Source organism: Podarcis vaucheri (assembly GCF_965113315.1).
Source record: "Podarcis vaucheri genome assembly, chromosome: 8".
Taxonomy (NCBI): domain Eukaryota; kingdom Metazoa; phylum Chordata; class Lepidosauria; order Squamata; family Lacertidae; genus Podarcis; species Podarcis vaucheri.
The window spans coordinates 4,103,215-4,120,185 of record NC_138766.1 but is presented as its reverse complement, the minus strand read 5'-3'; the positions used below and the strand labels follow the sequence as shown (position 1 = coordinate 4,120,185).

At 41.3% G+C, this 16,971-nt stretch overlaps 1 protein-coding gene across 8 annotated transcripts in view; it reads right to left on the bottom strand.

Annotated features, from left to right (window-relative positions):
• RALGAPA2 (Ral GTPase activating protein catalytic subunit alpha 2) overlaps positions 1-16,971 on the bottom strand; it is a 222,355-nt gene that overhangs the window by 31,007 nt on the left and 174,377 nt on the right. For all 8 annotated transcript variants that reach the window (XR_014222286.1, XM_082234139.1, XM_082234138.1 and 5 more), the window contains one exon: positions 2,729-2,850. Coding sequence is in view for 7 of the 8 variants with exons in the window: in XM_082234139.1 (XP_082090265.1) it covers positions 2,729-2,850 (122 nt within the window). In the remaining variant the exon portion in view is untranslated. The remainder of the gene's footprint in view (positions 1-2,728; positions 2,851-16,971) is intronic.

Here is a 16,971-nt window from a genome sequence, read left to right as displayed (position 1 = left end):
CTTGACTCAGGGGATGGAGGAGCTGCAGCTAGGAGCATTGTGCCCGCAGCCCCTCTCCGCCCCTCAGGTAAGGCTGGGCGCGTTGTATTTAGCCCACCAAGCACTGAACACTCTAACAAAATGAAGTTAAATGAAGGCACACATATGGATTAGAATTTTATAGGATTAACTTTAACCGCTCAACTGAATTTCTTCTTTATACTTTCAGAACTTGGGTTCAGAAAAAAAAGCTTATGACTTCTGTTATAAAATAGCTTCCTATCTAGATGCAGCTAACCTTCTGCATTTGAACACCCCCTTTTTAATACTCTGCTGCTCTAGAAACCCTGAGATTTAGGATCTGGTTATGACTTAGGATCTGCATATCTAAACGATCCTCTAATGCCATAGGAATCCGCCTAAATATTGAAGTCATTGTCAATCCTGTGTTCTCCAACTCTGCCTTTGGAGATGAGAAATGCCAACTGGGGAAACTGGCCTTTTCAGTGGTGCATCCCATTTCTGGAATTTGTTCCCTAACTAGGTTCATGCAGAGCCAAATCCTTATGTGTTTCTGGTGCCAGACTTCTAATCTTCTTTAAATCTGTTTAATGCTGTTGGCTTGTGCTGCTATTTTAGTTATCTTTTTATAACATTGTTGCACTTTAAATTATTTTAAAATATAAATTGCAAGTTGTTGTAAAGTTTTGATTTGGTGGGATATTACACATTTAAGGCTTTTAAAAAAGTTAAATGCACAAAAATAGTAGTAATGCTGGATCAATGATTTTCTAACTAGTGTAGGCAGCTGAGCCTCACTCCATAAGGACCAGCTATTTAAACCTCAGAATAGCAAAAGGGAATTATACAAAACACACAGGTGTGTTATTTAACATCTTGTATTAATCTGAAGCGGGACGCGGGTGGCGCTGTGGTCTAAACCACAGAGCCTAGGACTTGCCGATCGGAAGGTTGGCAGCTCGAATCCCCGCAACAGGGTGAGCTCCCGTTGCTCGGTCCCTGCTCCTGCCAACCTAGCAGTTTGAAAGCACGTCAAAGTGCAAGTAGATAAATAGGTACCACTCCGGCAGGAAGGTAAACGGCATTTCCGTGCGCTGCTCTGGTTCGCCAGAAGCGGCTTACATGACCCGGAAGCTGTATGCCGGCTCCCTTGGCCAATAAAGCGAGATGAGCGCCGCAACCCCAGAGTTGGTCATGACTGGACCTAACGGTCAGGGGTCCCTTTACCTTTACCTATTAATCTGAAGCAGGATGCAAGACTGGTTCTTAGTTCACTGACCCCAACACATCTAATTTTATTATTTCACAATGTCCAATACATACTAGAATTACACAAAGGTAGCGATGATAAGTGACTTAAAGTAGGTGATTTATTTTTTAAAAAAATAGAGCTTTCTGTTGTTATTTTCAATTGCGTAACCAGCTAAATTTCTTGATAATATCCAAATTAGTATAAGAATTATACTTTTATGCAGCAAATGACACAATTTTGTCTCAAGAGTATTTATGTGTGTGGTTTATTTCATAGCTGTTCCACATTTTTAATAAAGAAAACATTAATCAAAGCTTTACTTATAAGCTTTTCTAATGTTGTTTAGTATTCCCGTTCAACAAAGATCAATGGAGGCCATTCCTGTCTCTTGACGCCTCTCCAGGAAGCAGAGGTGTGATTATGTAAATAGCACTGGTTCCTCTTTGCTTCTGCCAGCTTGCTTATCTCCAAAGCCTTCTGCCTGCTGCTATTGGCGACCAGTACAAGTACACGCAAATACCTCTTATCTCTTAACAAAGCTCGAAAAGCTCAAGGACTGAAGCCAGTAATGTTAAACAGTGATGCGTGTCTGATTCTATTTGTCAAGTGATTCATTTCAGTAAATTTAATTTCTGTTATATTTCTTAGTTCAGATATAAAGATCAGTTAGAATGAGAGAAAGAAAACAGATACGCAGAACATTCACCAGGGTTTGAGATAATCCATCAACAATCCAATGCAGCATCGTAATATAATTAGAAAGAGTCAGTTTCACAAAATGGGTATAAACAGGGAATAAAGGAATTTATGTTTAGAAATCCATCTGGTTAACCTTGTGTTCTCCTTGTACATGAGAGCAATGGATTATGAAATGAACCCTCAAAACAAAAGGTTTCTTTAAAAAGCACACATGTAAATATAATTAAAATAAACTCATTTAACTAACTTTGAAAGCTTTGTGATGTGTAGAACGCACACATACTGGCACTATGATTGTCTGACAAAACACTGCCCTTACACCCACCCCCACCAGTGCTAATCCTTGGTCCAAGCATTGCGGAAGCATAATCCCCATTTAGCATTAGTAGCAATGGCTTCTACTGTGAGGAACTATTTTCCGATTAGTATGCACTGATTCACCAATAGCTTTTCCACAACATATTCTCAGCTCAGCAAGAAGCCCACACTCCTGAATGAACCAGAACACATTAGTGAGAGAAAGTTCATTAACCTTGCTAGATTCAGGGGTTAACAGGATAGCTGAAGAAAGGAACTGAGTGAACAGCTCTGATGCAAAACAAATTAAAATGAATGTCATCATTTCTTTTGATATTCATTAGCTAATTCAGAGGGAGAAAGCTCTTCTTAAATTTGCAACCATTTATCAGTGAAAAGCAGGTGTACATCTGCTGCTCAAGTGCTTCTCAGCGCTTAAAATAATAATAATAAAAACAACAACAACATGATGAGACTTACCACATCCACTAAGGGAGTAACTGGGAGAGGGAGAGAAGACCTGAGCAGCAAAATCCTCAAATGTCATTGCTTCTTTGTGGTTGTGGATTATTGCTTCGAGGTACAGAGCTCTTTCCTCATAACTGTTGGGAGCAGGTTAAGGAAATGCACTCTTACAGATACAAAGCCAAAGGAACTTATATTCAACCTATGCATTTTCCAATTAAAACCAAGCCACAGTTGTCAGAGTTTTGACAAAGCTACAAGATTCTGAGGACTTCAATAAAATGTATTTCTCAAAAAAAAAAAAAACCAACCCCAAACATTTTTCTGACAGCTAAATATAAGCACTATATGAATGTAGTGTTTTTTCATTCTTCATTAAAAAGGCTGATTGACAAAATAAATTTGAGACCTTTATAAATGAAAAATGAAAATAATTATGTAACCATAAGGAAAATTGCCATAGCCAATAAACTCAACAGAAGCCCCACATATATTTTTCCTATATAATAGATCATTTTTTCAAAATGCAAATATATTTAAACTTGAGCTACAGATTATAGGAAAGAAAAGGATAAGAAAAATTAAAGTATGAAAACACCTATTATTCATCAGAATATCGAAGTATACTAAAGTATAATAAAGTCATATTTAAAGCTTTTTCAGAAGATTCATTTGACGCATCTGAAATTTATTATTTCTTGATGGATTCAATTCTCTTTTTTAAAAAATAGAGCATGTATACACTTCAGTCTTAATTATGCTGACAACAAAGCATCTAAAAACAACAGTATTGCCTTTTAATTAAAACGCGGCAACCTGGAACACGCGCCATTCAAATGCATAATCAAAAACCAGTCACCAATAAAACTTACAAGCGTAACAAGCTGAAGCAACTTTCCAGCTGTCTTAATAGGACCCCCGCTTGTGATAGCTTTTCGAAGGGGGGAGAGCAAATCTCTCGCTTTGTGTGCAGCTTCTGTTTTCTTTGAAGGTAAATCATGCACTTCAAACAACAGGGTAACATTTTGGAAAAAAAATATCTACAACAGATTGAAGTATCTCACATACAACTTTGTGAATTAAACAATCAAACAGCCAGTATGAAATGTCATTCCCTGTCACTCAGTTTAAAAACAAGTTTCCAGAGTTTCCTAGTATTTTTAAATATGAGAAAAGATCTTAGTTTTATGTGACTCCTACCATCTGAACTGAAAAGTGTCATTTTCGTTGTTTGAAAGGTATGTCCTTGAGGACAATCCCAGCAGTCCTTTTCAGTTATACAGTGTAGTATCCAAGTTAACTGATCACCACATTAAGGAACCTGACATGGAAGGGCCCCAAAATGAAAACGTATTTCAAATAACTTTGTGTCTTAGGAATGAAAGTGAGCATGGCATTTTTATTTGCTTTCTGCTTTCAAAACCCATTCCAGACAGTACAAGCCCTAGCCTCAGTGTATTGGGGGTTGCTTCACTGTTACAGGCTGAACTCCTGGTGACTCTTGTTAATGAATAGGCTCCCAAACTTCCTATGAGAGGAGGCACACGCCTAGCACCTCTTCTAAAGGGACTGGCGGATGCCATTCACATCTCATTATGCTTATTCTGCACAGCACTTGGCTGTTGCCAGGGCTCTCTGTTCCACACTGACACAGCAAGCCGCTGGTCCTGAACAGCAGGATGTTAGGCCTGAGTGGCCGTCTGGTGCACAGGCTTTCTGTCTCTAAGCTGGCACGTGCGGGCGCAGCAGGAGAAGACCAAGGCGTGACAAATTACTGGAAGAGCTAAGCTAAACTTATGGCTGTAAACCACCTGAGCCTGTGGACCTCTGTGGACCTGCCATCCACTCTCAATTCCTCTTTGGCCCTGGTAGTATGCAGTCTGCTCATGGGCTCAGTTCAACGGAGGCAGATAAACGGGAAATTCTTTTCATGCTGCGCCTAATAAAATCCCATGAAAAAGACTTCATATCCAGCATAATAAATGGAGGAAATGCTCATGTATAATTTAAACACTGCACCCTAAGGCAGCAAGACTGGCAAATTAATTCAAGTTGTAATAAAATTAATAATGTTAAAGCATATAAAAATGTTCATGAGTAAAAAAATGAGCAACTGCATCCCTTCCTGACAATATTTGGAAATCAACAAATTTGCTGAATACCTAGATGTTTGCTTACATTGATCCATTTCTTTTACCATAAAGCATCATGCAACAAATTCCTCTTATTCCTCCTTTCTTTAACATGTTAATGTTTTATCCTGGTTTCTGACCATTCTGTGCCAGATAACTAGTCTCGTAGACATTTAGTAACTAAGAACACAGGTAGTTTTATAGTGTTTTCTGTAACAGAGAGACAAACTAAGGTCTACTCTTTGCTAACTTTATTGATAATCATCACCAATGGTACTCACAGCAGTCATTTTTTTAGGTGGGTTGATGTCTGCTGGAATAAGAATAGCAACTATTTTCTCCACTAAGCCACATGATGCCTTGTGATGAATACATTATTTTTTTACAGATTAGTGAGGAGAAAGTGAGACAAGGGTAATGGAAAGAGGAGAAAGTCATGCTGTGTGAGACAACATAAACTTTAGTCTACCTTTTAGTCTACCCTGCCTGCCATTTAGCTATGAATACTGGAATTAACAAATCTGTTTAACACAGGTAGTTTAAATACGTGATTGCAGTCACAAACTCCACAAAACTATGGTGGTTATATGAAAGGCAGAAAACTCAAAGAAGAATGATACCACATTAACCTGTAAAAATTAACATGATTTAAACAAAAGGTATTGGAGAGACTGTGGACATTATTTCAACATAATTTTACAGCAATCAGAAAACTGCACCAAGCACTGTAAATAAATTCACCGTGTCATATTCTTAAAAAGTATCCTTCACAGGTTATTTAGACGTGAAACTTTGAATGCAAAGTACACAACCTTGGTTATGGTCCAGTAGCAACCACAACTGTGTAGTTTTAACTGAAAATCTTTTGGGGGAATTCTGTATGCACTTGGGATAAGTGCAATTCGATAGTGCTTAACAGATAACAGAATAGCTTAATAACAACACAAGAAGTAATGACTTGCTCTCTTTGTACCACATAATCATTCTGCAGTTTACATAAAGGAAAAATAAGATGGCTCAGCAATAGTTTTAGATGTGTCTTCTTTAGTTGCTTAATATTTTTCTAAGAAACTACCAACACAATCACTTTTTAGCTGCAACTTTAGATAACTTATCTGAAATAGGAAATTAAGAATGAGTTTGAGAGGTAAAGGTCACTCCCCCCAAATTCCCCCCCCCTGCTCCATTCACACTTTCAGGTTTGGGTCAAAGTATATTAATGTCCTATATAGCATGCATTAAATTATTGCTAATAAACATCTTTGCCCACCCTTTCACTCACCCAAAGATCTCCATCTGATGACCAAAGAAGATACGATACGGGATATCAGTGATTAGGTCTCTCACTCTACTGTTTCAGTGGGTTGCTTTGAATATAGAGGAGTGGGACTCATAGAAGATATTTAACTATTTCTTTTATGTAAACTGTGCTGCTCAGGTGAAGCTGCTATTTACTATAGAGGGAGAAAAGATAGCTACAGTACCTGTGGCTCTATCTTTCCTATTCCTCGTGGAGCAAACAGCAACTTGGAGAAGGAGCAATTTAGATCAGGCAAACAATAAGGGAGCTCAAGGAACATTCTCTCCCATTGTTTCTCTGGTCTTCACATCAGCATTATTGCATAGCTCATGATGATGATGATGATGATGATGATGATGATTTAAAGCAGAATATCTTGATCATGGATCTTCCACACAACTGCCAGTTTGGATCCAACCAACTTAATTTCCCAGAAATATGAGCACTCAGGAACCTTGGGTGCCTTTGTACTAATAAGTCTTTAGATTTGTCATCTGGGCAGCCCAGGACCCCCACCCACATTGCCCGGCATGGGCGTAACCGGGGGGGGGTAGGGGTGCAGCTGCCCCCCAAGTCAATAAATATACTTAACTGGGGTTCTGCCCCCCCCAATCCTGGCTACACCCATTCTGCCCGGGCTTGCGCCATGGGGAGGTCACTTGGGTGCTGCTAACACAGTAGTTTGACTTCCCACCTGGAAGCTCACTCCATTGTCTCTCAAGACAGACAGATATCAACAACTGCTCAAAAGCATGCTGCACTAATACAGGATCTCCCCCAAGCTCCCCTTGTTCTTCAGTTTAAACAGCAAAAAGCCCTTAGGGTTTCCCACAGTGGTTCCCAGCCCAAAGAACTGCACCAGACAATGTCTCTGCATAACTTTCACCAACAATTTTTTGGGGGTGAAAGCTTCCCTTGATACTAATTATCTACAGTGGGTATTTGCTTTTATCTAATTTTGGTGTCGTTTGTGTTCTATTTTGTCTAATTTTAATATATGTTTATGTGATGGATATGTTTTATTATCAATTTTAAAATGACTGGATTAATACAATAGTAATGTATTTGCTTTAGAAACTAAACCTTAACTGAACATGGAGGTGTGCTGCTGTACACACAGCCTTACCAGATACTTCAGAGATGACTATTTTTCACTTCTGGCACCTCTCTTGAACAGTTTGTCCACTTGCATGATGGTCTATTTTGAAATGCAAGAGAGGCCACATTACAGTAAAACTTCCTCAACCAAGGGGAAAAAATATATACAGTTGTACCTTGGAAGTCAAACATTTTGGCTCCCGAACACTGCAAACCCGGAAGTGAGTGTTCTGGTTTGCAAAAATTCTTTGGAACCCAAATGTCCAATGCAGCTGACGCGGCTTCTGATTGGCTGCAGGAGCTTCCTGCAGCCAATTGGTAGCTGCACCTTGGTTTCTGAACATGTTTGAAGTCAAACAGACTTGCGGAACGAATTCCATTAGACTTCCAAGGTACAACTGTAGCTGCAATTGGGGGCAGAAGTGAAGTCCTATTGCTTCTGTTATATAACAACAGCAAAAAGGGAGCAGGTGGCGCTGTGGTCTAAACCACTGAGCCACTTGGGCTTGCCAATCAGAAGGTCGGCAGTTTGAGTCCACGCAACGGGGTGAGCTCCCATTGCTCTGTCCCAGCTCCTGCCAGCCTAGCGGTTCGAAAGCATACCAGCACAAATAGATAAATAGGTACCACTGTGGCGGGAAGGAAAACATCATGGTGTTCCATTGTGCCAGAAGCGGTTAAGTCATGGTGGCCACATGACCCAGAAAACTGTCTGCAGACAAAAGCCATCTCCCTCTGCCTAAAAGCAAGATGAGCACCGCAACCCCATAGTCAAGTTTGACTGGACTTACCCGTCCAACAACAACAAAACTTTATTAGCAAAGCCAACAGGCCACAGCTATACAAGAATTAGAAATAGAATAAAATAAACATAAAAAGGAAATAAAAACAAACAAAAAGAGGTCCGTCAGGTGAACATGTCTGTCACTCAGATGGTGGCCCTTAATTTCACAGCTCTCTCGATGAACCTTGCGACCTTCTCAGTTGTCTGACTGTCCGTATCAGATAAGAGAAAGAACAGTATAATGTCTTGTGGACGGCCAGGGTTGGGGAGGATGAGTGGAGTAATAATCTCATTCCTTAGGTCTCTATAAAGGGGGCAGGATAAAAGGACGTGGGACACTGTTTCCGTGTTGCCATCTCTGCATGGGCAGAGTCGTTTTTCAAATGGAGTCTTTTGGTAACGACCTTCGAGTACGGCAGAAGGAAGGACATCCCATCTAGCCAATGTAAAGGCGCGTCTATATTTTGGGATGGTTAATTTAGACAAATATGAAGCTGGAAAATCAAAGTGAGCGGGGGGAGAGTAAGTATACCATGGACACATTTTCTTTAGGATGGTCAGGTTGTTTTGCCGTTCAATGTCTTTCAGGCGCTGGCCTATTAGGCTCTTTGCTTTACTGAGGCCCATTGGTAGTAAGGATTGCGAATGCAGACCGCATGTAAGGAGTTTTTGATGCACAGTTTTGAACCACATGCTTTTATAAGGGTCTTGCATTACTAAAGACAGTAGGCCGGGTGGATTTAAGTTAAGGCGAAGCCAGTAGTTGAGTGTTCTTTGCCAGCTCTGAGTTTCTACAGATGGGAGGCAGGCCTCAAGTCGTAAAGCTGCGTTTGGGACACAGGAGGGGACACCGAATATCTGCCTTAGGAATTTAGACTGAGCAATTTCAAGACATGAGCAGTGGTTCCCCGTCCAAATTTGTGCCCCATACAGTAACTGCGCCAGAGGTTTTGCCTGAAAGACTTCAAGGGCTGCTGGGATATATCTGCCCCCCTTCGTGTAAAAGAAGCGTGACAGCATCTTAATGCTTTGAGCTGCTTTTTCTTTGGCATATTTTTGATGGACATCCCAGGACCCGGTCGACTGGAAGACGATACCCAGATATTTAAAGGCTTTAACCTGTTCGATTGTCTGGTTGTCCATCCTCCAGCTATACTGTGTGCATTTCCTTCCAAAAACCATGATTTTGGTTTTCTGATAGTTTATTACCAGTTGCTCTCTCCTACAGTATGCTGAAAATTCACCTATGAGCCTATTTAGACCTATTCTTGTTCGAGATAGAAGTATCGCATCGTCAGCATACAAAAGCACGGATATTGATTTGTCAGCCAATTTAGGGGCATGGAAGTCCGGAGATGACAAGCAGTTAACCATATCATTGATGTAGAAGTTGAATAAAACTGGGGCCAGAATGCAACCTTGCTTGACCCCCTTGCTGACAGGAACTGGTCCTATAAGATGGCCATTTAGCGAGGTTCTTACATACAGCACCGTGTCTTTATATAAACAGCTAATCAAAGATAATAGTCTTTTATCTATACTTGATGCGCTCAATTTATCCCAGAGTCTTGCACGTGGAATTGAATCGAAGGCAGCCTTTAGATCGATAAAGGCTGCGTATAGCACCCCGCGGGGTTTTTTGGCATATTTGTCAATTAGGTAGGCTAGGGTGAAGCAATGGTCTATGGTGGATCTGCCTTGCCTAAAACCCGCCTGCTCTTCCGCTAAAATAGCTTCAGTTTCCAGCCAGCTGGTTAGCTTAATATAAAGATGTTTGGTATATAGTTTGCTGGGTATGGGCAGAAGGCTGATTGGTCTATAGCTCGCCGGGTCTGACCTAGGTCCTTTTTTGTAGATTGGAATAACTATTGCCTCTGTCCAGCCATCTGGAAGTAGACCCGTTGAATCAATCCAGGAAAATAGAGATGCCAACAGGGGGGCCCACCAGCCAATGTTAGACTTCAGAAGTTCAGCAGGGATATAGTCGTTCCCTGGGGCCTTATTGTTCTTTAATTGTGCGATTAGGTTCTCAACTTCCTTTGCAGTTACTGGTGGCCAATGAGGTAGATCCTCCAATTGGATGCGTAGTTTATAATGTTGGACTTCCTGGTCATGAAACAAAGATTGAAAATGACGTAACCACTCCATTGGTTCCACTGTGCAGATGGAATTGGTGCGCTCCTGGTCCAATAGACCAGATATGGTTCGCCAAAAGCAAGTGGTATCTTTCTCGTGCGATGCCTTAACCAAGCTTTGCCATGCGGCTCGTTCAGCTTCCAATTTCTTTCTCCTTAATAATTGTTTGTAAAACCGTCTCATATAAATATAAGCATTAAGTGAGGTAGCAGTCCCTAATTTCCTATATTTCTGATAGGCTGTTCTCGTTTGTCTCCTTGTTTGCCTGCACTCCAGGTCGAACCAGCTAGCTCCGTCCTTTGCCCTCTTTGTGGCGGAGCTATGTATCGCTGTTGTTAAATGGGATTTCAGTCTTTCCAAAAGTAATTTAAAGCGTTCCATGATCGCGTCTGCTGAATTACCTGTCACAATAGCGGATCGAATAAGCTTTGACTCTGCTGACTGAAGGAGGTGGGTTAGATTTTCATTCAGTATTGGGGACCATTTGAGTCTTTTGGGAGCAAGTATACCCAAATTTGCAGAAGGTATATATTGTGGCTCGACAATAGAATAGTCAAAAGGCCGACCTACAAGCTCTAGAGTTAGAGGTAGGTGGTCACTCAGTGTATTGTAGCCTACTTGGAACTTCCTCACAAAGCTGTAGGCAAATCTTGAGATTAGAATATAATCTATGACACTTCCCCCTGCCTTGGAAAAATGGGTATATTCCCCGGGGCGATCCCCCTCTATGTTGCCGTTTAATATCAGCAGTTCCCTCCGTCTGGCAGCCTGCACTAAGCAGAGACCTGAAGAATTGCTTCTGCTATCTTTGGACAGTCGTGTCGCACCAAAATCCGTCTGTTCTTCAGGGTCCATAAATAGATTGAAATGAGTGTATAGACTGTTGTCATCTGTTCCTATACGAGCGTTGAAATCTCCACACACGATAGTCAGGGCAGACGGGTAAGTAGATTCAAGAGGTTCTAGAAACGCCTCTAGTTCAGCCCATAAAGCCTTGGCAACAGGGTTTTTTTGGCCTGGGGGGATGTAGACATTGACCAGCAAAAGAGTAGTTCTCTTAAGGCAAAGTAAAGCGGCTGTTGCTAAGGAATTGCAGCTGGGTAGGGCTGTTAGAGAGTGCGCCAGCTCCGTGGAAATGAAGCAAGCTAGGCCTCCACTAGATCTGCCGCCCTTTAGAGAGGGAGAGGCAGGCAGGTAGTGGCAGTTATATCCATTGAGAAATACGGGATCATTCTGCCATGTCTCCTGAAAGAAAATGATGTCAAATTGCTTGAGGTAGCACAAAAATTGCTGGTTATTTTTCTTGGCGTTCCAACCCGCGATATTCCAAGACAGCACTTTTAGGCCCCGGGCCCTTCGAGGAGCTGGATCTATGTCACCACCACGTCCAGCAGTTCTTTGGTGTCTAAAAAAACACACCCGTTGGCTCTTTTCAAGGATGACTGCTTGGAGAGGGTGTAGTAATCCTCTCTTCTTGGAGATTTGGGGCTCGGTTTTGGATTGGGGGGGAGGCTAATTCATTCGGCGACAATTTAAGGTAGCTATGCCAGGAGTTTTGAGATTTCACACATTGATTTGGTTTTACTTTATTATACATCACAGGGGGCTCAGATTGTAATTCCACGTCTACACATTTAAAGGTACCTCCCACTGTCTTCTTATGCACTAGGCATTTGGGCGATATGGGCTGCACGTAAGGGTTCTTCGTTGTCTCACCTTGGTCATCCTTTTTTGCTAGTCTGCTTCGAAGTATATCAAGTCTTTTCAAGATCTCGGTTTGGACTGGAGAATGCAATGACCAGAACCGCTTTATCAGCGGGAGTTCTTCCTCCCAAGCGGAGTCCTCACTATCACACATGAGAGGCCAGGCACCAGTTGGATGTGGGGCTTCCTTTTTTTCGTTTTGTACTGTTTGATAGAGCTGATCCTGCTGAAACTTATGCTTTCTATTTTGGTGGATTTGATGGTTGGTTTTTTTCCTTTTGTAACCTTCCATTCCTATGCTCTTGGCCCCCATCAGAGATGTTAAGGGTGCTCTGTTCTCAAATGTTCTTAATAGGACTATTCTTTCTTTTTTAAATAGGTTTTTAGCTCTAAACATAAAACTGGCCAAATTATGATCTGAAAAAGTAATCAATGCTCGTACCGAGCAATCATCTTGATGTAGATACTCTATAGCGGCTATGTCCGTTGCTTTTACTACCCCCGGTAAAATGCCACTTATAATAGACAAGAAATGGTCTATACGGTCCGCCCCAACATACAATCTGGGTGGTTTGGGGTAGTTAGCAAAGACAAGCTTTTGAGGGGTTAAGACTAACCTCCATTCTCTTTTGGGACACAACATCTGTCGAGCTTGGGAGGGATGGTTCCCCTCAGTGGTTTGGAACGCCAGCTCACCTCTGTCCGTGGATTCTGTGGTGGCCATAGGAAGACTCTGAGGCAGTATGACTGTAGATGGATTAGATTCTTTGTCCCAGCTCGGAGTTAATTCTTCAGGGCTTGGTTTGGATTCTTTTGTAGATGTATCTATTTTACGTGTCTCATTGATGGCACTCGGGTTAGATTTGTTTGTTCCACTTGTGGAGAGGGATGGGAGAAGGTTAAAAAGCTTCTGCCAATATTTTTTGCAAGTACGGTGAGTTGTCTTGGACCGCCTTAGGTTTTTCATGTTTTTGCTTTTCTTCGTCATGCGCTCAGCTTTTTTCCTCCGAGGTTTGGGGGACAATAATGGATCCGTGTTGACTAGGGGATTTGCAATCTGGACTGAAGCGCTCACATATTGTTTAAAATTGTCTACTAAAGTCAAAAGGAGCCCGTTTGTTATCGCTAAGAAATTTTTGACGTTAAGGAGATCCGTAGAAATCTGATGGATCTGCTCCCGAAGATAATCACCCCGCGTTTCTGTTCCGTTGTCGTTGGCTTCCAGCCAATAGGTTGAGGAGTCACTTCCAATCTCCAGCGGTGACACCTGAGGGTTGGCGTCAGGGGTGTTAGCTGTATTCGCCTTTGTCGCATTCTCTGCTATGGCAAGTTCTTGGGCCAGGTTTATTGGATAGTTTATCCTCTTGTTGTTTGTTTGCAGGTCTTTTAGCTGTGATGACCAATCCAGCACTGCGGGTGGCAAAGGCATGGCTACATCTAATATACTCTCCTTCTGAGTTCTCTTACTCGAGTTTTTTTGAGGAAAGTAGCTAATAATTTTGCTTTGAACCCCTCGGCGCTCCATCGGGCTCTGCGGAGAGTTAAGCAGAATCCCTTGGTCCTTATAATTTTTCCTAGTGAGGACCATAGTAGATATGTGAATATATGTAAATATATAGTAAAAGCAAAAGGCCCCTTAGAGTGATTGTCGAATTAAACTTGCCTTGTGTTTCTTGAAATTATAGCTGCTTCAGTTCCTTCCTTTTTTGTAGATAAAAAGCTCGGCGTCCTTCCAGAGAAGCAGCTGGCCTCCCCCGTCTGTTAATTGCTATCTTTGTGAAGGTAGGGCGGCTTGCCGGACCTCTTTTAGATAAAAATAGGCCTTTGGCATTTAATTAAGAAGAAAAAAATATAATTTAGTGCTACTAAGCTCGATAAAAAAGGAAAAGAAACCTTAGAAATGCTAAAAAAAAAACTTTAGAAGTACTAGAAAACGATGATAAGTCTGTGTTATCAGCGCGGGGCACAAGGTAGAGCTACTCCTAGCGGCGCCATGATCTTTGTTCGATGTCATCGGACTTACCCGTCCATTTTGTGGTAGGAAGGAAGGACAAAGACCCACAGAGGCCATAGGTACAAACCTCTATTTAATACTGAATAAAATACATGTAGTCCAACAATTTATGGAGTTGCCCCAAACAGTCCATGAATGTGAAAAAGAGAAGACTGGACTCCGTAATGCTCCTGTGATATACCCTCAATAAATATAATAGTTAAGTAGCCGATGGGGAGAGGTGTTCTTGAAAAAAAGCTGAGAATCACAAATCACTTGCCTGTTCTGCTGTCACACAAGCCTCCTGAAAAAAGCACTTGTGTATATCCACCCTCTAAATCTGAAGGGGGGACTTTCTTATGATGGTATTAATATCTCATAAACAACAGCTTGTTAAATAAAGCTTTGCTAAGATTCAACAGGAATTAATGAGTTTTCCAACACGTAAGGCGTATCAAGTGAGATCTTAATGTGACTTACAGTTTTCAATTAAGTAGCATGATTGCGAAGTCTGCCATGGTAACTTCCCAGAGATACAAGTACTAAGGGGGCTTTGGCACCTGTACTCTTTGCCTATGTGCAAAGCAGGTGTCGATTCTCATGCAAGGCTGAAAGGACACCATTGTCAGAAAAGGGCTGCATGCTCATTCCAAAGGTCCAGAATTAAAGCAAACTGAAGATAAATCAGTGCATTTACAGCTACTGCTGGTCATGTTCTGCAATTAAATAGTTTGTTATTTTATAACCTGCTAGGTGATAATTGAATGATAATTAATACATATAACAGAAACCAAACCTTACATCTTTGACTTTTATTTTTTCAACAGCCTTGCTGAAATACATATTTTTCAAAATTCGCTAGCAAGTTAATGACCTTTCTAACAAGTTGATTATGTTTCATGCAGTTGCTTATTTGTCATTTGGAAGCATTACCAATATATTTTTCTTGACTCCCAAGAAGAAAATATACTCCTCTATCCCAAAATAGATCATTTGATTTTTAAAGGTGAACGAAACTGCTTTGTGGGCCAGAAGGGGCCAATGGAACTAGACAGTAACCAATTCAGGTTTGAAATCAAAGGATACCTTTTAACCATTAGAAGGGCAAATACAAGAATGCCACTAGGTTAAAGCCAGTTGGAGAAATTTGAGAGACCCTTGATTTTATATTTGAGAGCCACTGTTGTGACTCACTGTGAGTTGTCACCTCCCACTTCTCGTTTTTAAATATTTGACTGATCATATCTGGGACCATGAAGGAATGTGCTCCCAGCTCAATCAACCTTGAGATTTTCTCTTCACCAGCAATAGCAGCAGAAAGCCTATATGCCAGACCTAACCTATTAGCAATTACACAAATATAAGTATTGATGTAATGGGGTGTGTGAGATACTTGTGGTTTCTAGACTGCTACCTAAAAATAAAACAGCTCTTGAGAATACAAAAGTTTGCCAGCACAACCTTGGAACACTTGGCTCACCTATCTAAGCCATTTGGAGCTACTGATCTGCTGATGTTCTGTATACCTTTTTCTGTTCGAATGTTGCTTTCTTTTACATTGCCTGGCTTGCATGGCTCACCAAGCTAAACGATGGGGGCTTGCGCATTTGTATTAGGCCATGGTTTGGTTTGCCTTAGTATGACATGTGAACAAGGCTGCTGCATCAACCAATGTAAAGTAGATGTTCAGGGACAGAGATACTGGTATACTAAACTGAGGCATTGACTGAAGACAAGAATCACTTTTAGGGGGGAAGTCCTCAGCTTCTAGTCTTCTAGCCATACTGTGAACCCATGCTGTTTACGCCACAGTAACAATCAGAAAGGCCTGACAGAACACCTGGTCCTCTCAGAGTCTGTGTCTTTTTTGGCAGCTAACTGCAAAATTTTCCTACCAGGTGGTTACACTTCAATTACACTAGCTAGTCTTTCTAAAGTTAACAAGAACCGCATGAACATCTTTTATGCATTAAAACACAGTATCAATGTTGTTAATTGTTGCTTACTTTTATTTTATTTAACTCATTTAAATTAAAATATTTCTTGATTGTAGCAGACATATATGTAGATAAAAATATAATCTGCACTGTTTCCACAATGATTTGATCCAACATGTTACGAGCTCAAAACATTAAAAACATTTCCTATTCTAATTTCTTATTTGCATTTGATTAAGCTCTCAACACATTTTATTTATTTGTAAAATACATATCCCACCATTTGTGACAAGCAATCACATTCACACAAAACAATACAAATCGGCACAGTAAGCTTAGTCAGCAAAATAATAAATTTTACACTCGTGGAATCTCCTCCTGTCCCTATAATAAAAATGAGTGGCTCTGTATCTACTCACATCCCCATCAAAGGACTGGAGGAATATACTGATTTTCAGCTGGTGCCATGGGAACCAGCTCCTAGGGGCCAAGGTCCCTTCGTCCCCCCATAAAATATTAGAGGAAGCCAGCTCCCCCCAGTTGATGGGCATTGCCATTCAAATGCTGAATGTACCACACCATGTGATCAATTATGTGAGGCAGGGCTTACCTGGCCCCCCAATATTATATTCAAGTTGGCTCCCTGGGCTAGTCCTGAAAACTACAGTGCCCATACCAGCTGTACGTCAAGGATGGAAGTACCTTCCACAGTTAGGATGCCAGCACTAAGACGACTTTGGACTTCAGTTAGGGTTGAAGCAACATAAAGGGCCTGCCAGCACATCTTAACACGAGGCCAGGAGAGGCACTTCTTCAGATAACTAGATCCTAATTCATTCAGGGATTTGTACAAAAGCACTAAAACCTTGAATTAAGCTCAGCAACATGTAGTCAGCCAATGCAAACTCTTCAGGACTATGGTTCCAAGCAGCTGAACCAGCCAACAATTTGGCAGATGCATTTTGCAGCAGCTGCAGCCTCTAAGCAATAAGAACCAAAGAAAAGTCCTGCTGGAAGAGGTCAGTGACCCAACCAGTCCTGCATCCTGTTTCCCAGTGGCCACCAGATGCCTATGGGAAGCACACAAGCAAGACACGATCCAGCAACTGCACGGCCTCACCTGGCTCAGAAGAGAGTGAGGAATAAAGGTGGGGGTCATCCACATATTGATGAT